Source organism: Acomys russatus, chromosome 6 (genome assembly GCF_903995435.1).
Source record: "Acomys russatus chromosome 6, mAcoRus1.1, whole genome shotgun sequence".
NCBI classification, from domain to species: Eukaryota; Metazoa; Chordata; class Mammalia; order Rodentia; family Muridae; genus Acomys; species Acomys russatus.
Genome location: NC_067142.1, coordinates 70,124,939 through 70,150,383, shown reverse-complemented (window position 1 = coordinate 70,150,383; position 25,445 = coordinate 70,124,939). Strand labels below are relative to the sequence as shown.

Genomic DNA, 25,445 nt, shown 5'->3' with positions numbered 1-25,445 from the left:
AAGTGCATTTTAGTAAAACAGAGATGGCATCATTGATTTCAACCGAAATGCTCAAAATGGTGACTATACCTAGATTGACTCCAAAATTATACAAAAAAATTATATTTCTTTAATCTTTACTCTTCATACTGTGTGTGCATGTGTGTATGTTCATATTTGTGTGTTTTTTAACATAGAAGCCATACATATCGTGTGTGTGTGTGTGTGTGTGTGTGTGTGTGTGTGTGTGTGTGTGTGTGTAAAACAGAAAAAGTTGAAGTAAAGCATAATTAAAGAAATCCCAGGGCTGGGGTTCAAGCAGTGACTCTAGAAAAGATGAGGCATGAGGATTAGAAATTCAAGGTTATCTTTAGCTACCTTTAGCCCTGAGGTATAAGAGACTATATTATTAAAATTTTTCCTTCCTATTACATATGAAAAGAAATATATATAGCATGGAAAATGAGAGATAAAAATACTAGCCGGACAGAATAAATTTTCTAGTATAAATTAAGTTTTATTTTTAATTTTTTTTAAGATTTTTTAAATTTAGCAGACTTCAAGAATAAATTCATATTGTTACAGCAAAATTTCTATAACATGTTGTTATACACCTTCACAGCACAGAATGGTCCATATATGTAATTTTACATCATTTCAACAAACTATTTTTCCCACCACTTATCAGTCACACCTCTTTGGTTAAGACAACAGCAAGCCATGATTTTAATACAGTTCTCATTTCAAAATGACTCTTTTTTTTGTTCGGGGCCTGCTTTACAAAGTGATAGCCAGTGCTTTGATAGATATCAGCCTTTTAATGAGCAAGATCTGGAGTGAAAATTGTTGTTGTGGAGTCTTTGGTCCACAATGCATGAGCTTTCAGAGCTGAAATAAATGACATCTTTCTTCAGACATAAAGAAATGGAACCTCACATATAGTAAAAACACCTCGCCTAGAGAAAACTCATCACGTCCTAACAGAAATAATGAGCTGAAATGAAAAGCACTAAATCTGAAGCTCTACAGAGGTTGGGAGAACACTGGATCAAGTATTAGGAAAGGCCTGAGTTGTTCTGAGGTTGGTCCCCCAAGAGTGACAGGAGACATCACTTGGGACCACAGTTCATGAGACGCCTCCCTGCAACTTGAGACGACACAATTCAATGTCATCTCATTGTCATGGCATCAACCTCCTCAAAAATGCAGCAGGGAAGCTGAGGGAGCAAACAAAATGATGTTTCAGGTGTACAGTCTCAGGCATATAAGAAGCCTAAGCCTAAGCAGGAATATCGCCAAGCCACTAAACCAGTAGAAAAACTGGATTCTGACTGGTGGTTCCCATGGAATACCAAGGAAATGAAGAACTGAAGTTGTTACAGAACGTTGTTTTGTAGTCAGTTGCATAGAAGACAAAAAATGAGCCTGTTAATGCTAAGTAGACAAGTTCAACATGAAAACATGAAACACAAAGATGTCAGGAAGATGAACAGGAGACCAAGAAGTGGGGATTGGAACAATCGAAATAGCATATTAGATGATTACAACAATAACTGGAAATGTCAGAAAATAAGGTAGGACACTGGAATAGTTCTAGAAAGATTTGAGGAGTAATCCAGTGGATTTTACATTAGTGCAAAAATAAAGATGTAATTAAAGCCTCAATGAGCAAGTTGGAGTCAGTCGGAGGTGATGACGTGGTAGATTGGAAGATTGATCCATAATGTTGAACAGTTGAAATGGACATGGGAAAATCTGGAAACAGGTTCAGAGATAGAGAAGACATAGTAGGATACTCAGGAGAGCTCAGGACACAGCAGTGGTCACTGAAGGAAGAGTCGAGGTCATGTCTTGGTTAGGCTTATTGCTATGAAGAGACACCATGACCACAGCAACTCGTTATAAGGAAAACACTTCATTGGAATTGGCTCACAGGTTCAGAGTGCATTACTTTCATGGTGGGAAGCATGGCATTGCACAGGCAGACACAGTGCTGGAGATGCCGAGAGCTCTGTGTCTAGCACTGCACACAGCAGGACGAGAGAGTGCCTCTAAAACCTCATGCCCATCCCCAGTGACACACTTCCTCCAAAAGCCCACACCTACTCCAACAAGGCCATGTATTCCAATAGTGCCACCCACTATGAGCCAATGGGAGTCATTTTTATTCAAAATACCACAGGTTGTTTTAGGATTTGAGGGAAAAGAAAATTTTAATTTACATGGGGGTACAAGTGTCATGTCATGTGTGGAGGTAGGAGGACATCTTGCAAGAGTTCTCTGTCCTCCATGCAGATCCCAGTGATAGAATTCAGATCATCAGGGTTGACGGCCATCACCTTTACCCACTGAGACATCCCATCAGCCCAAAGATGTATGAAAAGTTTAACGTATCATTAATAGATATGTCACAGGCATATAGATTTTATCTTTGTGCGTAACTATTCTTGTGTATGTTTGTGTGTGTGTGTTTGTGTGTGTGTGTGTGTGTGTGTGCCTTGAGTGTGTGTGTGGAGGCCAGAGCAGTGTGCTGGGTGTCTCCCTCTATGCCAGTATTCCTTATTGTCATGAGACAGGGTTTCTCACTGAACCAAAAATGTGCAGTTTGGTCTAAGTTGGCTGGCCAGAGAGCTCTTGGGATGCCTATCTCCACACACACAGAGCTGGTGTTGCGAGCTTCCTATGAGGTAGCTGGGGCCAGATCTGCATGGCTGAGTGCATGCTTTTACTTACCAAGCCATCTCCAGTCCAGACACATCCTATTCTTGAAAATGGGGCGGAGCTATGTCATTCTTTGCAATTGAAATAATAATAATTTCAGTATATATAAAACATCCAAATCACTGAAGTTTTACCCATGTGTCCATTAAGCCTAGACTGTATTTGAGCTTTAAAGGAGATGTATAAAGCAATGACAGACCGATAAACCATACTCTCCAGCAGTTTTTCAAAATCACTCCTTTCTTTCCCTGAATAGACTAAAAAGAATAAAGGTGAAACTACCAGCGAGTAGATGAAAACACAGAAAGGAGCAGAGACCACAGACTGTCCAGAGCACCAGTCATAAGGAAAGGACCCTCTGGATATAACTAGAGTTTCAGGATTTGGCAGCTTTTAAAGCACTGTATCCAGTCCAAGAAGCCACACTAATGAGCCCCCTATTCAGATACGACGGCTAGAAATACAAGGGAGCTCTGCGAGGGCAGAGAGAGCCTGATTGCCTTTCAGCGTTTCTTTGACTTCAGTGTGGTAGCCAAAGGTCTCATCCCTAATCTGACTTGAATTTTCTAGGTGTCACAGGTTCCCAGTTGTTTGGCAGCAAGCTTAGCAGCTGGTGGGAGAAGTGGAGGAAGGTCAGGGACCGTGTGGACAGTGGACAGAAAGCCTGGGGCTCAGCATGCTGTTCTCCAGTTCCCTGTTACCTGTGTGGTTACCTCACCCAGACAAGTGGGCAAATGCCAAGGGAAGGCAAAAGCAGGTATGAGAAGCTGAAATAGTAATTGACAGGAGCTGCGAGGGAATCGAAACTTGGATACATTAAACACATCTACACTTAGAAGGGAAAACTGTGAAAAGACAGTTTTCGGTTTAATTTCCCAAGACAACAGCATTCTTCACCTTCTCTCCAGGATCAAAAGTAACTGGATCAAAATGGTTTTTAAAGAAAACATGAGTACTCCAATTTATTCTAAGATGCCAATTAACAGTACAAAATTAATGTTATTCATCAAAATATTAGAAGGCTGGAAAGAGTAAGGATAAACTGGTCCCCCCCCACCCCCATGGTAGGTTGCATTAGTCACCATCTAATTTCTGAAGTCATAGTGCATGGAGGTAAATATTTGAGCCTTTATTCGAGAAGTAAGTTTGAATGACTAACAAGTTTTATTGCTTATCAAATACTAATGTAGGAACTAAAGAAGACTTACTCATGAAACAAATAGTAGAAAATAAACAAAGAAAGAGGAGGAAGGAAAGGGACAAAGGAAGTTGTGAGAAAAAAATTCCAAAAGTATCCAAAAGGATGAATGATAGTGGGCTGCAGAGATGGCAGTGGCTAAGGGCACTTGTTCCTTTTCCAGAGGACCTGGGTTTGATTCCCAGCACCTATACATAGGTTAAACCATCTGTAACTCCATGTCCAAGTTATTGATGCCTTTCTCTGGCACCTGGATGCATGAAGTACACAGACATACATGCAAACAAAATATCCACATGAAGTACAATTAAGAATGAAAATATTTAAATTTGTCTATCAAAAGAACAAGTATCTTCATTGTATTTTAAGTTAAAAAAAAGTATGTCAGTTTAAACAGATGGTGGCAAACTAGGTATGGTGGCGCATACCCTTAGTCCCAGCTCTCCAGAGCACAGGCAGGCAGATCTCAGTGAACTTAACAAACCCGGTATTTATAGAGAGTCTAAAGTTAGCCTAGGTTGTATAGTGATACCTTGCTTAAAAGCTAACAAAATAAGTAAACAAACAAAATGGTAGACAACGATGTGCCAGGCATATGGAATATAAGAAGACAAAATTAGCAGTTGCAATACGTGTCTAATGAGAAATACTAAATGGAACATTATTAAATTGGTGAGGATACAAGCCACAGAAATAGTTTATAGTAAAATCTATAGTAAGAAAACTGCTGGAAATATAATAAAACAATTACTGGAAAATAATGAAAACACTGCACTTTAACACATGTTCCTCAAGCCATACTAGAAAAAAACCCAAAGGAGAAAAAAATTCAGCATTCCTTGAGAGAAGAGTCTTATACATGAAAATGCAGCAGTGTTGTAAAATTCAAACTGTGCTATTTGCCACAGTGTTCAAATACATGTGAAGAAAAACCTTTAACGGATCATTGTGCAAACAATCATAATTTATTTATTTAATTATAGGAATATGGTGAAATAACCATCACATGCACACGTGCATTCTTCTTTCACTGGACAGGGTACAGTGGCTATAGAAAAAAGATGTATCTACATAATATAAAACAATATAGTACATTTCAATCATGTTATGTTTAATACAAAAAAGCAAATTGTAATACAAGAAAAATGAAAATACTGATGCATAGTATATGTATATTACCATGCATATAATACAGAATTAATATACTAGATATCATCTTTATTCTTAACTAACCTTCTCCCCCAGAAGCCTAGGGGTACAATGGACTTCTTGCATACGTAAGGAGCATTCATTTTTCATCTCTATTGTACAAATGGTTTTTAAATCTAACTGGAAAATCTCAAATTCTCCAACATAAAAATCCACTGTATCATCACTAGCTGACTCACCAAACAGGGCAAGCAAATAAACAAAGCTTCAAGAGGTCAGTGAAACCTGATGTTTACACTCAGCAGGTAGATGCTGAGCATCTCCTCTGTGGCAGGTTTTTCTAAGCATGAGGACCTATCAATAAGTGTGACAATGACAGGGTGGGGGTGGGGCAGTTTCCAAAATCCACAGAAGCAACACATAGAAGACATGTGCTTCAAACCTCTGTCGAGTTCAGAGAGTAGCTAGATCAGGCTGGCTCTGTCAGCTAAGCAAGAAAGCAAGTAACCAAGTTCAACGAGCAAGGACCTGCCTGGATATTTCCATGGAAAGACCAAGAAATGACCAATAGGCCTATGGAAAGGGGTTGGCCTAGCACCATTAATCATTGCCGAATGCAGCTACGCAGGCGGAGGGAATAGGATTTGGAACTCTATTATATAACATGTAACAACAGTTAGTACGTGTGTTTGAAGGTTACTAGGAGGGTGGATTTTCGATATTCTGATGTGACATGATTGGAGGGATGGTGACGGTGAGCATGGTGAGGTGATGCTGATGGTGACGAACAATTGGCATGACTAGCACTTCCACACTGTAACTGCAAATCAAAACATCATGAAGGGGTCTGGCAAGATGGTGGCTCAGCAGATAAAGGTGGCTGACACCAGGCCTCACAGTGTGAGGCTAGTCCCCAGAGCCCAAATACTAGAAAAGGAAAACCGATGCCTACAAGTTGTTCTCTGGCCGCCGCATACACATATCCACAAATGTCATGGCACATGTGTGCCTGCAAGCACATACATACACATGCAATAAATGTAATAAAAATTAATATGTAGTCTGGTGAAACACATTTTTGTTTAAAGGTATTTACTACTTTTTGCCCGTTGTTTTTGGGAATAAGATGCAGATTATGCACCAGGTAAAATAAAGATGTGTAACCTTGGAGAATTTGTTCTGCCTTTTCTTCTATCTCTTTCTTTCCTATTCTGTATACCTAGAAGGATTAGAGCAGTGGTTCTCAACCTTCCTAATGCTGTGGTCCTTTAATACAATTCCTCATGTTGTGGTGACTCCCAACCATAAAATTATTTTGGTACTATTTCATAAGTGTAATTGTGTTACAGTTATGATTCATAATGTACACATCTGATATACAGAATATCTGGTATGTGGCCTCCAAAAGGGTCATGACCCACAGGTTAAAAACCTGTTGCATTAGGTGCTCTGTCGATGGTTATTGATGTCAAAGAGGAGGGCTGATATATGGATAACATGTTGTTATCCATATATTCCTTTTATGAACAGTCTGCAGTCATGAAGGTGACTTCAACTTTAAACAAAACTTGGAGTGTTGATTGGAGTTCGTCACTGGAAGTGGGAGTTGTCCATAACTCGATACTCCCTGAGGCACGCCACTTGAGAAGCAAGACTGTGGGAACTGTCTGAATTTTTTTTAACTTCCAGAATAGGAGACACATTAGCCCACAAAGAAACAGAGCTGCCTCCTCACCATAGGCTTCACTTGCATTATTTGGCTTATGTGTTGTATATTTTCCAAGCACACATTTGGCCTTTGCATCACTAGTCCCTATCAAGTAAACATTCTCATCTTCATCCTTAGCTAGAAGGGTCATAGCACTGATGTGCCTGGCTTCTGTGGGGTATGACTCTGAACACTTTGTCACAGACATCAATGTTTATACAGTGGACTTTGTAGAGAACTCTAGAATTAAAAGAAATAATGTCCTGGTGGCATTCCCTTTTTACCCAGTGCTTACTCAGAGACCTGATTCAGAAACTTGACCTTCTCAACTCACGTTGTCAAGATGCATTTGGATCAAATCCTATCTCTTACTATTCAACTATCACCTGAGTGGCAGAGCCTCTTGCCAACTGCTCATGGGTTTTATGCCATAAGTCATCAAGAGTGTCTCTCATGATTTTCAAGAAGGTTACTTCAGAAAAATATATTTCAATTTGAGAGCTTGGATATAGCTCACTATATCCCACTTGTAAAACACTTGCCTAGTATACACAAACCCCTAGGCTCAATACCCTGTAAAACACACACTCGCACACACACACACACACACACACACACACACACACAGACACATCTGAGTTATATGGAATACTTTCTCCAAGTGCAAATTTAGCCTTTGCATTTCTAGTCCCCATGAAGTAAACATTCTTCTCTTCGCCATCCTTGGCTACTGCAGTCCTAGTGATAGATAGTAGCTGTGTTTCCTTATCTCACAAAAGACAAATATAACTCAGTGCAAACATCATACTTACAAGACATCTCCACGGGGACAGTCTTATGAAAAGGATATTTAATGAGCCTCACCCAGTGATTTCACTCAGCTTGTAGACTGATATAATTAGTTAGCCTTAGGCTTTATGAGATCCAAGTCTCACATCTAATGAAAAACTATGACCGAATATGCTCTGGCAATTAGGACTAAACCTGCAGACCTTGTTGCCTTGACGTGTTCATGAGAGGCATCAAGACAATTTCAAATATCTGAAGATTTGCACCATTGCCACTCCTACCCTCCCTTACCCCTCTCACAGTTTCTAGAACCCTACTGCCATGCCTGACTTGCATGGTGGCCAAGCCGACTGAGGAAAATGCCTTAGAGGGAAAGCACATTTTACATAAGTGGCTTTGCTCTCCTAGCACAGAGCAACTGACCAATGAGTGACTCTTGTGAAATAAAGCAAGGAAGATGCCAAGAACCCTTGAGTCTACATGATGCATCCTTGCAGTTGACAGTACAATCTAGAAAAAAGTCAAAATCCCTAAGCCAGGTATCTTTTCATGCAGTTACTTTCTATGAAATTATTTTTATCTGCTTAGATTTTTAAACTGATTTAATCCCTTTGAAAAGATTTTACTTTTCCTTATTACTTGCTGATAATAAAATCATGGAAGCCATCTAATACCAATAAATAATTACCATCTCTTAACATTTTATTTGTGACTTCATAATGCCAGTACTTGAGTCTTAACCTTGTTATTTTATCATTATTTATTTTCGTCTTAAAAATATAACAATAGAAGTTTAAACTTGAGAGAAAATGACAAGTACCTTGACACATAGTGCTATTTCTATATTTAGTGGTTTGGTGTTAATGAGCAGCCAAGAAATGATGTTATTTTTTTCTTTCAGCTGTTTATCTCTGCAAGAGAACAATGCAAAACAAGGCAAGGCTAGAGCTAGCAGATTATGAAGCCGTAAGTACCAAAGATGCTCATACAGTGCTATAAAGTGGGCAGAAATCAGGCCTTTGGCCATGCCTGGGTACTCCATTCCTTTCTGCATCAGTGAATCATAAAGACCAGGTTTCCTCGGATCAGACAGCCCAGTGGGTTAGTGAGCCCCTCTTTGTCCTACTTCCTCTTTCCCAACCTATTAAGGACAGTATAATTCTAAACATAAAAACTCAATGTATAAAAAGTAGTAGCACATCTTCTTCTGTTAGACTAACTGAACTCTAAAGGTTTCAGATAAGTACTAAGTAGATAATGTCCAAACTGTGAGGACTGAAAACCATTTATCCTGGGGACCACTTTAGCAGAAACATCAGATTGATCAGCACTATCAGATACGGGCCATCTAGTGTAGTCTGTTCCAATGATTGCTGTGTTGTGATAACCAATTTGGAGTTCTGTGCAGTAGCAGATACTGGGCTGCCAAGGACTAAATAGCTATTTTCAGGACCTGAACAAACTGATTGGATCAGTGGTAGGAAGGCATTGCTTTCCTGACTCTCCATAAAGTGGGCACAGAAAGGCAGTGCTTTCCATTGTGTTTTCTGTAAGATGAGTGATGCTGGTGATGCCTGGGCCTTAGTTGTTAGAAAGCTTGCCTACCATGTACCAAGCTCTGTTTTCTACCCCCAGCACTATATAACTAGGCATGCTAGCAGCTCACAATAATGTCCTCACTGAGGTGAGCAGATGGGACATTTACAGTCATCCTTGGCTATATACTGAGTCAGAGGCTACCCTGAACCCAGGAGGCCCATGGTTAGTTGAGCTCAGAAAGCACTGTTGATTCAGATTCAGAGTCTATGGAATACTTGAGGAACTCTGAAAGGAACACTAAAATGTCCTCAGCTGTCCCATGTTTTTCAGGAGAGCCTGGCCCGGCTGCAGAGAGCATTTGCCCGGAAGTGGGAGTTCATTTTTATGCAAGCAGAAGCACAAGCTAAGTGAGTCCTTGTGAGTCTTTGGGAAGGTTTGTTCTAATGCGGCCATCTGTGCGGAGGCAGTACACTCACCCGCACTAACGCATCAATGTTGCCATATTAACAGAGTGGACAAGAAGAGAGACAAAATTGAAAGGAAGATCCTCGATAGTCAAGAGAGAGCATTCTGGGATGTCCACAGGCCTGTGGTGAGTAAACTCGCAAGCATGTTTCTATGAATCCACACCTCAGGTTGGGAAGAGAAGAGTGCCCAGTGCCTGGGTGAATTAATTAAGGCAAGATGGCCATCTCTGTATAAGATGAGACTTACTGCAATGTATATTTCAAAAAGGATGCTTTTTCTCTTGTGTGGCTAGCCAGCTCACTCTGGGTATCTGAGTTGGCCTGATTCGGCCGTCAACACTTACAGGGGAAAAGCACACTGCAAATACAGCATCGCCTTTATGCTTTCTGTCTCTGTTTTGGGCTTTTAGTTAGATAGAGAGAGTTAGAATCAAAATGTTATTGCTTACCTTCATTTTCTTCTTTAGAAGTTATTGGTGCCTGTTGTGTCTTTTGAAAGTTAGCGTATCATTTGCTCTAAATCAGTCATACTTCTTAATCTTTTCTTTAACTTTTGCTTATTTATTTTGCATATAAGGGATGGGGCACATGGAGAGAAGTCAGAGAGCAACTCTTGGGAGTCATTTCTCTCCATGTGGACTCCTGGACTGAACTCATATAGCAAGTTCAATGGCAAAGGCTTTGATGCTCTGAGCTATCTCATCAGCCCACCAACTCATACAATGTTGAATCTATATAAGAATTTAGTTCTCTCTATCAAACTATGTGCCTTGGTGTAACAAGTACTGAGTGCTCTTTGTACCAGAGAACCTTGTGGGGGATATTTAACCATGGTTCGAAGCCTCCACAAGACAGTGCATCTACTATGCGTGGCACCACAAACACTCAGGACTTTGAATAATGTAATTCTAGCACTCCGAAGGTTGAGGCAAGAGGACCGCTCAGGTTCAAGGTCAGCTTCACAGACATAGGAAGCCCGTGTCTCTAAAGAAACAAATGGGAGTAGAAAAATGGTTCAGTGGTTCCGAGCCTATACTGCTTTTTGCAGAGGACCTGGGTCCAGTTACCCATGGTGGGTGACTCACAGCTGCCTACAACTCTAGCCCAGGGGGCCCAACGCCCTCTCTGGCCTCTGCAGAATCTTGTGTGTGAATATGAGCATGTGTGTGTGTGTGTGTGTGTGTGTGTGTGTGTTTGTGAGACCAACACACATACTTAAAATAATAAATAATGAAACAAATAGAAAGATCACATGTCTAGTCTCATTTTTGTTTTGAAAAGATATCTTTGCTTTGAAGAGATATCTTTCTCTTCTATGCACTTCTTTAAATACAGACAGGCCTCTAGAGGATATTTAGATAAGCATTTCTAGAATAAATAATAGGTTCACAGCAAGAGAAAGGATCACAACAAATGACTTACACTACCTTAAATTTTTCTCCTCAACTATCTTTTGAGTCAGACCGAAATAGAAGGAATCCAGAGACTTATTTACATATGTATGTATTTCAATTCACACAGCAATGCACTTGTTAAGTTTTATTTTGAATTTGTTGTCATTTTAATTCTCAGAGGAATTGAGTTATTTGGCTTTTCCATTCAAAATACAGTTGGGGTTTTATTGCTTGTAGTGAAGAAGGAATTGTGGCATCACACTCGTAAGCATCATGTGGGTACAACACAGAGTTTCTGTTTTGTTAAAGCGGCCTCCAGACGCTAGAGGCCTCTTGCTGCCTTGATTGTTTTCCATTGCTATGTCCACATTGGCATAGAGCAGTTAGGGAGGAAGCACGAGCAGTTTCAAAAGGCTCAGTCCATCACAGTGAAGAAGCCGGGGACAAGGGCTCTAGTCACTTCATTGTGGCCCAGGAAACTTACACACAGAAGCAAGTAGCAAGGGCTAATACTCCTTTAAGGACTTTCTCTTGGTCACCTAGTTCCTCCAGCTGGACCACATCTACAATTTCTACAATTTCCTAAAACAGCGCCACCTGCTGGGAATAAGCATTGAAACCCTGAGCCTGCAGAGGGTGTTAATATCAATACCTTCTATATAATCGAACATAATCCCATGTTTGATTATGCTCTTCGAATCACACTTTTTATGCCATCCTGAAGCCACGGGCTCCATGCCCCGAACAGAGATGACAAGCAAGTCTTTGCTGTCTGTTTTCTAAAGAAAAATAGACTTGTATTATTTTTGTGCTTTGGAGAGTGGTATTTGCCCAAATCAACCCTACCTTCCATTTTTTTACTGTCTCTATGTTATAGCTATATGCATAACTTGTACATGTGTTCAACCTTTACTCATGGCAATAGCATGATCTTGTCATCTACAAAGCTTACGGCTGAGGGCCATGTTATCAATGCACACATTATGTAGTGTTTTAAGTCAATTTCTGATTTGTTGCTGTTGTTGCTGTTAGGTATGATTTTGTGTTTAGCCAGACTCCTAGCCATCCTTAGCTGTGTGTGGCTAAGGGTTGGCTGTGTCTGCATGAGAGGTGGTATGCGTTAGCTTTGAGAGTTTTGAACAGTTTTGAATGATCCCAAACTTACATAATGATAACCCTTATCTGACAGCCATGCCTGCCATTGAGAAGGTATTTCATCTTCTCAGATTTCTGGGTCCTTACTAAGGGATGTATAGAGATAGAAAGATGAGGAAAGCAGGGTCCCTGCCATCACGGATGGCCTCTGCAGTCAGTGCATAAACTGTATTTCTAGTCACTGATTGCAATGCTAACTAAGCAAAGACAGAGATTTTCTTTTCTTTTCTCTGTTGTTGTTGTTTCTTTGTTTGTTTGTTTACACTTCTTTATTTATTTTACATGTATGGTTGTTTTGCCTGAAAGTATATATCTGTACTATTTGTACTGGCACCCCGGGGAAGTCAGAAGAGGGTGTCAGGTACCCTGGAACTGGTGTTACAGATGAGTTCAGTTAGCCTGTGGGTTCTGGGAATCAAAGCCCAGGTCCTCTGGAAGAGCAGCCAGTGCTCATGAATGCTGAACCATCTTTCTGGTCACTGAAAGGGGGCTTTCTAAGACAACCATCCCTCTAAATAAACTGACACCGAGAACAGAGCGGAGTCCTGGAATGAATAAACAAGTTGATAGGCTGGACGAGAGGAAGAGGAGAAGGGAAGGAGTGGTCCTAGGGATTCTTATGCTTGCAGTTTCTAAGACAAACCAGGAAGCTGTGATCCTCCATGATTATATTGTACCAGATGGATGGACACTGATCAAACCTCTGCAGTGTAGGTCCTATACCTGCATAAATACTGTGGGGGTATTTGTGTCTGGCCACTGTCTGTTTTCCTGAACTACTCTCCGAATGGCTTCACAGTGGAAGTGTGACAGTTTTTGCTGTCCACTCACCAGATGAAAGGAGAGATGCCCCTCCATATCCAATTTCATTAATTGTTTGCCCCACTTCAGCATTTTACAAACGAGGCACGTGCATCTCTACAGCAGGTCTCAGCCAAGGAACGTGTCGCAAATGTATCTCCTGTCTCCAAAGTATCCCAGTTCTGCTGCTTGAGACAGGCATGAGGGTGGTTATTGGGCTATCTACTTGGCGTCAACCCTGGACCACAGAATTCCCCCTCAACGTGCTAACTTAGAGTTAACTGCAACAACAGACATGACACTCGTTTCCAGGGATAGACGCAGAGGTTTAGCCATTCTCGAAAATTTACTTAGAGGGATGGGTGTAGGTTTTCATAATTACAAAATGGATCAACAAAAAAAGAATATTGAAAATAGTAACTAAATTACACAGCGGGACACTTTTAGACTTCTATAATCTGGACTCTTGCTGTCTACCTAAGCATATCTCCTTTTGAAAGGATGGATACACGTAGCTAGGATGGCCTGGTACTTTTTATATAGATCAGGCTGGCCTCAAGCTCACAGAGATCCAGTCAGCTGCCTTTGTCTTCAGACTCCTGTGATTAAGGTGAGTGGCACCTTGCCCAGCCCTACTAGAGATCTTTAAAAAGCTCACGGAAAAGCCATGGCACAGTCTATAAATGTCCTTCTCTTTGTAGAGTGCTGACCTCATATGAAGGAAGGCCCAGGTTGTATTCCGGAACTGAAAAACAATGCCTGGCGGCACACGCCTGCAATCTAGGGCTTAGGAAAGCAGGAGTAGAATCAAAGGCTTAAGGTCAATCCATTGCTACACAGTGAGCTCAGAGGCCAGCCTGGGCAACATGAGACTCTGTTTTAGAAATTAAAAATGTTTTAGAAAAGAAAAGAAAGGGAGGAAGAAAAAGAAGCAAAGGAAAAAAATCCATGACACAATCACAGAGTCTTAAAAAGCATCCAGATAATAGGCACTCCTATTATCCTAACTGGCTGTATATTCATTACTTAACAGTAGTAAGACACAATCTGAGTCAATAAGTTTTAAGTAATATAATTATATTTTCCTGGGATGATTTACATCTATAAATATGTAAATGTTTTTATATTTAGTAACTGGAAATTGAGTTATCTTAACAATGTTGTTTGTTGACATTTTAATTAAAATATATATCTAGTGTCGGTCCTTAGAAAGCTGCTTTTTTTTTTTTTTTTTCAGCTGAGAGGATTTGCTGCTCTGGTTGTGCCTGCTGGATCTTGTTTTGATCTAGTTCCATTTATTTAATCAAGAATATGATGAGCAAATGGCATCACAGCAGCTCGGCATCTCCACAGGCTTAAAGCCAGCTTAATGTGATGTTATGATACAGTGCGTGAAATAAAACCTAGCAATGTAGGAAATACATATAATAGGATTTTAATATGATTTTTAAAAAAATATGAGGTCATCTCCAAGTAAGATTAGAAAACATAATCTGTCTCTTATACTTAATACCTATATGAAATAAAGTTACTGTCTCTAAGCGTGTCAGTGTTCACTCTGGAAAAACTAAATTGAGGTGTTATAAAGGAGACAGGCTCTTCACTTGCCAAAGACTCAGCTGCAATTCCCAGAAACAGCTCAAGATCACAGCGGAAGGAAGAGACTAGATTTTGTTGTAGTCAAGATAATATGGGATTTGGGGTTTTTTTCCTGTATAGTTATTGTTAAAAGGAGATCTATTTTATTTCACTTTTGTATTCTGAGGCTGAAGCCTAGGGTATTGCCATACCAGCTGAGCTTCTTATCACTGAGCTATACTCCCACCCCACCCAAGCACTCAGGTGTTGAAAATCACTATTGATAAGTTACCATCTAGTTAAGTCAATGTTTAAAAAGTATTGGTTAAAATGCTGGTTAAAGATCTATTTCAGAAAAAAAAAAATCTATTTCAGAGTTTACTGCATACTTCTAGACACCATGCTTTGAAAATGGTGTGCGTGAATTGGATTTATGGTAAGTGGATAAATGAGGAGGCTCCAAAACAAACAAGTACACACAAGCACACACACACACACACACACACACACACACACACACACACACACGGACACACCCAGGCACACATCCCCAAGCCTAGCCAGGATCTTGGTGTTGGGATTCAAGTTTATTCTTTTTCTTCAAGGTGGATTCTGAATGATCAATGGGAAAATTACTGAAGAATAAGACTCTCCCAGTACACAGTGGGAAGAATGTATTATTTCTTCTGGGTCAGGAATGCGGTGGAAGAAAGCACTCACTAGAGAGTGACCTTCATCATTTGGGGATATCCTAGCACTGAATCGGTTGATCTGTGTGTCCCTAGCTGTCAGTTTAGAGTTGTGTGCCGGCTAGGCAACAAAGACTCTACAAGCAAGACTACTAAGAGGTAGAAATATATTTCAGTCAAGTGATCAAAATTAAAAAAAAAAAAAAAAAAAAACCATGCCTCAAGTACTACCTGAGACCCTAACTACAAAGCAGTGAAAACGGTTTGTTGCCTGACATCCTCCATGTCTAGTGCTTGTTGAGTCACACGGGGTTTTGATGGTGGCTTCATTGACACTCTGCACATCACTTACTTTCAAGCTTGCTTAGACTAAACTTGTCACTTTTAGGACCAAGCTGGCGGAAACCTTCAGTCTGAGTAATTAGGGAAGATGATGCAAGTGTGCAATTGGCAAAGGGCTTCGCCAAGGGCTGCAAGGCGAGCTCCCTTTGGATTTGACTGGATATGCAGCCAGGGCAATGAGATATAAAAACCAGACTTTGTCAATAGTTGTAGCAGTGGGGCCTGCGCTGGAAGCCTGTTTGGGATGCAGAATTAATTTTGAAACTCATTACAATGAAGGTGGAAAATCTCTGAGGATGGGTAGGAAAGCTTAAGGGTCAGAGAGAGAGAGAGAGAGATGTTTTCCATTTGGAAGGTCATGGACCTTCCTTCTTCCTCTCCTACATCCTCAAAACTCTAGAAGGAATTATTGAAATTCTGTCTGTGTCATTTTTCCCTTCATATTGCTCTGCTTATTTGGAGTGATGTTGGTTTGTATTGGCACTATCGTTGGAGCGAGTAACAACAGTTTTCCTATAAAATGTGGCAATATTGGTTTTTTGGACTGCCCCTGCATGATTGAAGTTGTATGCCATCAGCCAGGTATGATGGTGCACTCCTGAGATCTCAGCCCTTAGAACCAGGTCTCGGACCTGGGGTGGCTGAGGCAGGAGAAAGTCTGTGCTACACAGTGAGGCTCTGCTCTTCCAAAATGGAGGGGAAAGACAACAGAGAAGGACAGGAAGAAGAGAAAAGGAGGGAGGACTGAGAAAGGCAGTCAAGGAGGGAAGGAGGGACGGAGGGAGGGAAAAGAAAAGCCCGAGTAGAATTTATTTTGTTTCCTTAATATAGAGATATAAGATGAGAAAGGGGTAGGAGAGAGCATCATTTTCTCGGGAGCTAAGTGCTCAGTCATGTGTTGCGTAAACATTTCCACTTCTCCTCCCAGCCCTCCCACAAATGGGACCGAGGGCTACACATGGTATCTCGTCTTCCTCTCTACTTTCCGTCTCAGACACTAACATGTGGAGAGAACCAGTGCCACTGTGGCTGTTTTATATAGGACACTGCTCAGTACGTGCAACTGTAGCTAATAGGGTGTGGCTCAATTGCCAGTTCCCTTCTTTGGTGAAATTTTGCTAAAAGCTTCCAAGCCTCGGACGCACCATTTGAAATGTGGATAATAATAGCTTCCTCCTAGGATGCCGAGGGCATTTAGCAGTGGCTGGTATTTACCTGGCACACAGCCATTGTGCTGTAAGTGGTAACTCTTTAATGTATTTAATCACCCACTCGTGTGTGTGTGTGTGTGTGTGTGTGTGTGTGTGCACCTGCGTGTGCTAGTATGCTTTCCCATGTATACCAGTGTGAAGGCCAGAGGTCAACATTGGAGGCTTCCCTCTATTGCACTCCACCTTATGTTTTCTGAGACAGGGTCTCTCAGGGAACCTGCATCTTGCTTTTTTTGGATAAACTAAACATACAATGAGCCTCTAGGATCTTCCTGTCTCTACGCCCCAACACTACTTTACAGACATGTGCCACACCGTGTCCAGCTTTTATGTGGGTGCTGGGGATCCGAACTCAGGTCCTCAGGCTTGTGCTGGAGGTATTTTGCACACCATGGTGAGTCTTGTTGATTTCCAACATGACAGGATATGACATCACCTAGGAGATCAGCCTGCAGACACACCTGTGAGAGAGAGGTCATTTAGATTATGTTAACTTCTGGGGATGCCTGTGAGGGATTACCTTGATTAACTTAATTGATATAGGGAGAGCTACTGAAAATGTGAAAGGTGCCACATCAACGGAGCTGAGAGCAGCATCACCCATCGCTCCCCTCTCTCTAAATTCCAAGGCAATGGGACCAGCTGCTTCAAGTTTTAGCTTACTCAGGCTCCCTCACCATAAAGGACCATACTCACTGACTGTGAGGCAAAAGAAATGCTTCCTTCTTTAAAGTGCTTTCATTGAGCCTTTTATCACACCAACAGGAAAAGTCACCAAGATACACAGTGAGTCAGTCGGCAATAATGCTTTCGAGAAAAGACAAGGAAACAGTGGGTCAGGTAGTATAGAAAAGTTCTCACATGTAAATGGTGTGGTGCCTTCAGGGAAGACATTTGGAAATCAGAAAAACTCGATCCACTGCTGCATAAAGTGTGACCCCCAAATGCAGCTGCATGAAGCAGCAAACAAGGAGTAGTAGCTACTTTATGCAGCCTCTGAGAGGCAGGAATTCAGAGGTGGTTTTTTAGATTGTTCTGGTCCAAGACCTCTCATGGCCTTTCAGTCAAGCCCCCCCAAAGTGACATGGCCACCTGAAATGATAGTCTTGAATCAATGGTGATTACAAGAAGATGAGCACAGAGGCCTCTTCGTACAAGAAGGTCCCAGACGGGCTCCCCACATCATCCCTAAATAGTCAGCCCCATATGTGACTACAGCTAATCTCAGAAGTAGCATGCTAAAATGTCTTCCAATGTCTCCCAAGGGCACTGACTAACACCAGTCCAATGTGGGTGCCAGCAGGGTGAAGTCATTAGGGACCAAAACTGCTCCCAGGAAATTTTGGATGATTTTGGATAACTGCAATAAATTTTGAATTTTTCTTTCTTTTCTTATTCACTGTGCTGAGAGCTAACCAGGGGCCTTACATACTTTACACAAGTGTTGTACCACTGAGCTATACCCCAGGCAGAGAATTTGAAAACTCAGTAGGAAAAATTAATTCCAGTTCTCCATGGACAGAGCCTTTCCCATCTCTTGTGGTCCATGCAAAGGCTGAGGAAGGAGGTCCCCTTCCTTAGCAGAGGAGAAGGAAGTCAGTGGAGGTAGAGTGGGAGCTGTATACTTGTCACAGCTGTGCAAGGTGTTTCCCTGTACATCCTCAGAAGAACGGCGAGGGTTCCGAAAAAAGACTGCCTCCCACTGCCCGCTGTTCCATTGAGACAGCTGTTTACATCTCCTCAACGTTAATCTGAAGGACTTTACAGCAGAGCTAACAGTCCCCCCATAAGATGGAGAAAAATCAAACTCACAAGGTGATCGAAAGAGCACTTGATATGAATGATCTTTACTTAGGCCATTGACTTGATGGGCATGAGGTACTGACTGCTCCTTAAAACACAGACTGCCTGTATCCAGGCCCTGACCACTGCCAGCACATTCTAGGAACAGTCTGAGTTGATAAGTGAAATAATCATACGTTTTCTCCTTCACTCCTGTGAGCATCTGGTGGGATGACACTAAACATGCTTGCTGACTTTAAAAAGTACACAGAGTGGCTGGTAGGATGGCCCGGTGGGTAAAAGTATGGGCTACCAAGCCTGATGACCTGAGTTCGGTTCTCAGGACTGGACCTACGTGTAGGTAGAAAGAGAGAACTGATTCTCACAAATTGTCCTCTGACCTCCACACATGCACCACGGCATACACATGCCCCCACTTATACAAATAAATGTAGTAAAAAGCACATACCTATATTGCCACAAGCTCCGGGTTTTTAAATCAGTGATCAGTTCAGAGTCAACAAGCTCTCCTAAAAGTGGGTTGATTTGTGGCGTGATCTCAGCTGGTCAGAATATTCCCCACTTCGCTGCATGTCACTCAACGGGACCATGTATAGGATGCACGCATGCCTCTTAGACTTTCTCTCTGCAAAACCCTTAAGACCAACCACGCATGTGGGTGCCTAGTCTTATCTAAAATATTCATCGGTTCCTGCCAGAAGTTTCTGGCAAGAAGAGCCTTTTGTAACCATTGTGTCACTCGTTCTTTGCTGTGACTGTGTAAGGTGACAGTTAACTTACCAACAAGGCAAAGCAAGACACTTGAATTGGCTGTTCTAGAACTAAGAGTGAAGAATAATCACGAATAAAACACTGACCTTTGCCTCCAAGTGCATGCAACCTCCATTGAGAAGCTCCAGTCTCTCACCAGACCTGCCTCTGTGTACATCTACTCCTGGGCTTGCAGTGGCAAACACAATACTTTATCAATAAACTCAAGGCAGTGGTCTTTTAGTCCGATGTGTTCAGTGCAATTTAAACACACAATTTCAAGTGCTCATTAGAAACTTACTCGCATGACTTTAGTGTCTTCCATAGCATTTTTTCCTCCTGCAGGATTCCCATTATAACCTTTGCTCTGTACATTCTGCAGCCTCTGCGGGAGATAATTTGGGTTGAAAAATGACAGAAATGACAGTGGTCCATGCTCTTACTCTGCACCTCTTCAGCTGTTAGAGAAAATCCTAAAGATGTGTTAATCCAAACTTTAATCTCCCTTTTGTGCCATGGAAAAAGAACATCCCTTGCATTATTCACATCTGTTCTTTTGGATTGAAAAAAAAAAATATTTTGACAGCATGGCTATCATGAGCCTTTACGAGTGGAAGTATCCTTCCCCATCCCCCCTCCCCAGCTATATCTTTTATCTTGTGTGCTCTTTCAATTCCTGAATAGATTTCAAGACACCGTGTCCTATTATTATGTAATATCTGGTGCTATTTTTGTGAGCCAGGAGTAGAGGGAGAATAAAAACCACTTCCCTGTTATTAAGTCTTGTCTCTCTAGCCTGCAGATTGGCAACTTTTCAAGATGATGTGCCCAGATTTCTGGCCTGTTTCCTCTGAAAGGGTGAGAGTGTGAATAGTGGTTGGGGCTATGTTGGTAGAAGACCCTGATTATTAACAGCTAACTCCCAGAAGGCGTGGCAGAGGAAAACACTGCCCTTATGTGCCAGTGTTATCCTACAGAGCCTGGGGTCTAGCGAAGCAGGAAGGGTGGCTTCTTATCTATAATATGCTCTTTGGAAGATAGCTCTCTGTGTCAGTCCTACTATATATAGCAGAAAAGGGGCCAATAGATAATCTTTTAAATATAGACATAAAGAGTACATAGGGCAGAGCATTAACAATTTAGGAATATTAGGATTAAAGAGGCCATGGGACTCCTTTGAACTACTTTGCAGCTCTTTCTGAAATCATATCAAAGATTCAGGGTTTTTTTTTTTATGTACATACATATAGGCAAAGGAACATAGTCTCAGAAGGAAGGCTGCATAGGCACAGTGCCTTTCTGTGCTGATGGCCCGACAGAGCCAGTGTGACTCTGACTGCATGGAGAGCAGTTAGTGGCTGAGCCTGGATTTTTTTTCCCCCCTATGGTTCATTTACACCACCTCTTCCATGTCCAAATTTTATCTTTTTTTTTTTAAGGAGAAAAGAGAAGAAAAGCAGCCTATGTTCCCTTAACCCCAACAGCAGGCATCTTCAAATGAGTGCCATTTTTCTTCAGAAAAACAAAGTAAAATTTAAAGCGATATAAATAAGATAAAGTATTCCCCTGCCCCCGCAATCCAGACATCCCCAAATTTCTCCTTGGTTCTGCTTTCTGCTCTCAAAAATTCCATCACCTACTCACAATCAAAAACTGGTCTTCCAACACAGATTACCCTGTGTCACCAGACACTCCAACTCATATACTTATGCCGGAGTTCCAGGGCTTCAGAGGCTATGGAAACTGCTGGTAGGAGTAGGAAACACAAACACTGAGTGTGTGTCTAACATGTTCAAGGATCTGAGTTCAATTTCCACCATGGCCAAAAAAAAAAAAAAAAAAAAAAAAAAAAAGAAAGAAAGAAAGAAAAGAAAAAAGGAAACTTAAATGCATTCACTGTCTAATGCTGCATCTCTGAATAGCACTGAAGAGTGTGATATGAATTGAGCTTTGAATTCTGTCTCTTTTCTCACCTCAGGGTATGCTTTTTTCAAAAAAAAAAACCCAAAAAAAACAAAAAAACAGAAACAAAAACTAGTTGACTCTTTAAACTTCATAGATTGGTGGGCAGTAGGAGATGAAAACTGTCACTAAGCTACTATTTGTAGAAAACTGTATTGCTCACACTTTGAACATCGTTCCATATGAGAAGTGTATTGTTGTTATCACTCCCATACCTAGGAACGTGCCAATCAGATAAGACACGAGGTCTTCCAAGCATTGTTATTATTTAGTAGTCATGGCTGTGTGTGTGTGTGTGTGTGTGTGTGTGTGTGTGTGTGTGTGTGTGTGTGTGTGTGTGTGTGTGTATGTGTGTTTCATGTATGATCACTGCAGGAACTTTTCTATATCTGTTTTTTTTATGGTGGTATGCTTGTCTGTGGCATGCATGCACCTGTGTGTGTGTCTGCAGAAACGGGAAGAGAACATCGGTGTCCTGCTCTGTCATTCTCTGCCTTATTCCTTTGAGGCAGTCTCTTACTGGACCTGGAGTTAGGCTGGCAGCCAGCAAGCCCTAATGATCCTTCCATTTCTGCACCCCACAAGTCTGAGCTACAGGCATACATGGTCAGGTCCTGACTGTAAGTGGATGCTGGGATCCAAACTAAGGTCCTCATGTTTTCATAGCAAGTGCTATTTCCCACTGAATTATCTTTCCAGCCTATATTTTTCTGTTTAATATCAAAGACAATGACCTTGTTGGGGTAGAACAAAATTGCTTAGCATCTCTTTCCTACCCCTAACCCCTGCAATTCTCTCTGTGTGTGTGTGTGTGTGTGTGTGTGTGTGTGTGTGTCTGTCTGTCTGTCTGTCTGTCTGTGTGTACTCTATTAGGAAAAACCAACAGAAAGTGCCTAAGAAATGGATATCAGAAATATTCTTCTATGTCATGAACCATGTGAACATAGGCATTACCCTTCTGTGTTGTGATGAGTCCACATCTGTAAGGAGACTTTTGGGAAATTGATCATGTTGCTGTTTCTATGTCTCACCATTTATAATCACAATCTGATACTTAATTAGATGCAGATAAAAAAGTTTCTGAGTAAATAAAAGAATGCCAAAAAGTGCTGTTCAGTATTTCATTCTCCCTGGTGCCTGATTTCTGAAAGTAGTTACTCAGAGTTGGTCAGCATTCAGTCATGGCCTTGGGGATTTGGAAGCATTCTAGACAACTTCGAAAGAATCACTTTCATTTTTAGCTGCCCCCAAAGAGAGGGGGGCATTAGAAATGCCAGCATCTTGCAGAGCTGACAGATACAGGCATCTCAGGTCTTTCTTGTCAGCTTATCATATTAAGCACTTAGCCATTAATGATAAATTCTGAGCAGATTTCATTTTCCTTAAATGAAAGCAGGGTTATAAAACACATATCCATGCCAGGACCTGGCCGCTAATGTTTACTTTCGCAATCATCCTTTCTTCTTAACCCGTTAGTGTTTTAACAATCAGTTCGAGTAGGAGTTTTGCATGTCTGTTAATGGTTCATTAATCAAACTCAAGAGATCATAATCTTTGAAACTTGAGGATGGAAGTTTCAATTCTGTTTTGGACTGCCAGTCAGATCTGTGCCTATGGGAGAAAGTGCTTCCCACTTCACGCCTTTGTTGGCTGACACAATTTCTGAGGTCATTTGTTAATTATTCCACTTGATACAAAGTCAAATTGACTTAGAATCCTGGCTCTCCGTGGAAAGATGTAGAGTTCAATTAATTAAGACTCTACACATGTTTAAAATAAGCGCCCCCCCCCCTTTTTATGGCTGTTCTCATCCCCGCTGAGCCCCTTTTAGGGGATGGTTTTAGACATCGCCTGGCCAGTGTACTGCTGTATTTACATGCATACGTGGCTACCTCAGCCAGTTTAGGAGATAATCACAGTTTCTGTTTCCTTGGTCTCCCCTGTTCCTATCCAGTGCTGATTTTAGAAGAAAGTTTGGGGTCAGGGGCTTTATCTGTATGATCTCACATGGGGTGGGAGATGAGGCCAAGCTGCAGCAGGATACCTTCTGGAACCTTCTGGAACCTCTTTGATTCTTCCTTGGGACAGAATGTCAGGCCACACCTGGTCCTTATTGATAGTCTGTCCTGCAGACAGTTGCTCTTGGTGTACAATCCATGGATACTATGGCCTTTGTTTCAACTGCAAGGTCTTCTCCACCTACCTGTCGCGCATGTATACCTTTTTTACTGTGAATGTCTGCAAGAAAAATTTCATGCCTCACCTATTGCATAAAAAAAAAAAAAAAAACAAAAAAAAAAAACACTACCTTAGACTCCTTTCCCTTTTCCTGTATAGGTGAGTGTGGAGGGGAGTATGTGCAGGTGAGTGCAGGTGCCTGTGGAGACTAGAGCATCAGATCTCCCTGCAGCTGGAATTACAGGGAACTGTGCAGCACCCGACATGAGTGCTGGGAACACAACTCTGTCTTCTGTAGGATCTGCACATGCTCGTAACAGCTTAGCCATGTCTCCCGCCTCAGCTCCCCTTTTCTTGCTACCCCTCAGATGTTAAATATCCATGTGGAATGTGTTCCTTATAAGGCCTCTGCTGGGATCACAGGACAAACTGCCTCACCGGAACCCCACTTGTTTGGATATGCTGATATTCCCTTACACGCATTTTCACATTTCTTTCCCATGGAATAGAAACGCCATGGTTTCCTTTCGTGGGTATATCATGTTTTGTTATTCTCTGCACCTGACGCAGAGAAAATATCCATGATCCCCCTGGCTGAGCAGCCTCTTGATTGATCCATATCGATACATCAATAGCAGTTGAAAGGGTTTTTGTGACTCTTCTCTAGTGGCTCAGCTTAGGAAAGCATGACCACGAGGTACTAGAAATCGAATGGGAAATGAAAGCACAAATGCTTTAATATTTTTAAAACATCTTGGTTGCAAGTGTATCAATGGTTGTAAGCTCTTCCTATTATTAAAACACATTAGAATCCACAGGCCATTTTGTTTTTAAGAGGTTAATGTTTACACACCACAGAAAGAATAAATAAAAATGTTCAATGGTGGTTGGCCTGGTGCTGGGAATAGTTTAAGTGAATTTCACAGTGTTTATAAATGAGTCTCACATCACCAATGGCCTTTCTTCTATCTATACTGTTGATTGATTGAGAAGCGTGTGTGCACATACCCTGTGCATACTTGTGTTAGTGCACACGTTTGGAGATCCAAGGACAGTTTGCTAGAAGTCAGCTCTCTCCTTCCAAGATACCAGTGACAAGGAATTGAACTTGGGTTATCAGCCTTGCCAGAATGCATCGCTACCATAGAGGCACCTCATCTCCTGGACCCTAACATTTTAAAAACTTATTTATTTTCACTTTATGTGCATTGGTGATTTGTGTGTATATTTATCTGTGTGAGGGTGTCAGATCCCCTGGAATTGGAGTTAGAGACAATTTTGAGCTGCCATGTGGGTGCTGGGAATTGAACCTGGGTCCTTTGTAAGAGCAGCCAGTTAGTACTCTTAACTGCAAAGCCATCTGTCCAGCTACCCCCCCAATATCTTAAAATTTGTTTCTGAAGTAAATAACCCAGTAAAACATGTATTTCATTCAGTATTTTAGTGTTGTATGTGAATGTGTTTGTGTGTAATTTAATGTCAGCTTTCTGAAAAAAAAAAACGGAAATATTTTCTTCTTTAACTTCCTACACATTTCTGCATTGTGGTGGGTTCCTGTCACGGTGCCTGAGCTATTGAGAGAGGACTCCCTGACAGTGACACGTGTCCCTCGTTACTCAGGGTGAATCCTTCCTGCTCATCATGGATAGTGGGTAGCACCACAGTCCCTTCTGCCCACCCCCTCCCAAATCCACACTCATGGCATCCCTAAAACATTTTCACAGACACTTAAAGCTTGTGATTGCGGGGCAGGGCGTGGGGACTGCAAATTTGTCCAGAGATGTACAATTTGACTTTTTTTTTTTTTTTTTTTTTTTTTTTTTAGTAATAACAGATCTCCCTAAATACTGCACCTCAAACCTCAAGGGATGGAAATGCAACCCACATAATCAAGTTCTTGCCCAGCCCTAAGACCCTTCTGCCACCGCTTTGTTCTCTGCTTCATGCTTTTCCGCCTGTGCCTGAGCTGCCTGGGTTGTTTTGGGAGAGCATTCCTGGTTTGCATTCTGTCTTGGTCCTCTTTCTTCTCTCT

At 41.5% G+C, this 25,445-nt stretch overlaps 1 protein-coding gene across 4 annotated transcripts in view; it reads left to right on the top strand.

Moving 5' to 3' along the window:
• Positions 1-25,445, top strand: part of Rgs7 (regulator of G protein signaling 7) — a 366,490-nt gene that overhangs the window by 309,586 nt on the left and 31,459 nt on the right. For all 4 annotated transcript variants that reach the window (XM_051147937.1, XM_051147939.1, XM_051147940.1 and 1 more), the window contains exons 7-9: positions 8,446-8,510; positions 9,414-9,490; positions 9,594-9,675. In XM_051147937.1, the coding sequence (XP_051003894.1) occupies positions 8,446-8,510; positions 9,414-9,490; positions 9,594-9,675 (224 nt within the window). The remainder of the gene's footprint in view (positions 1-8,445; positions 8,511-9,413; positions 9,491-9,593; positions 9,676-25,445) is intronic.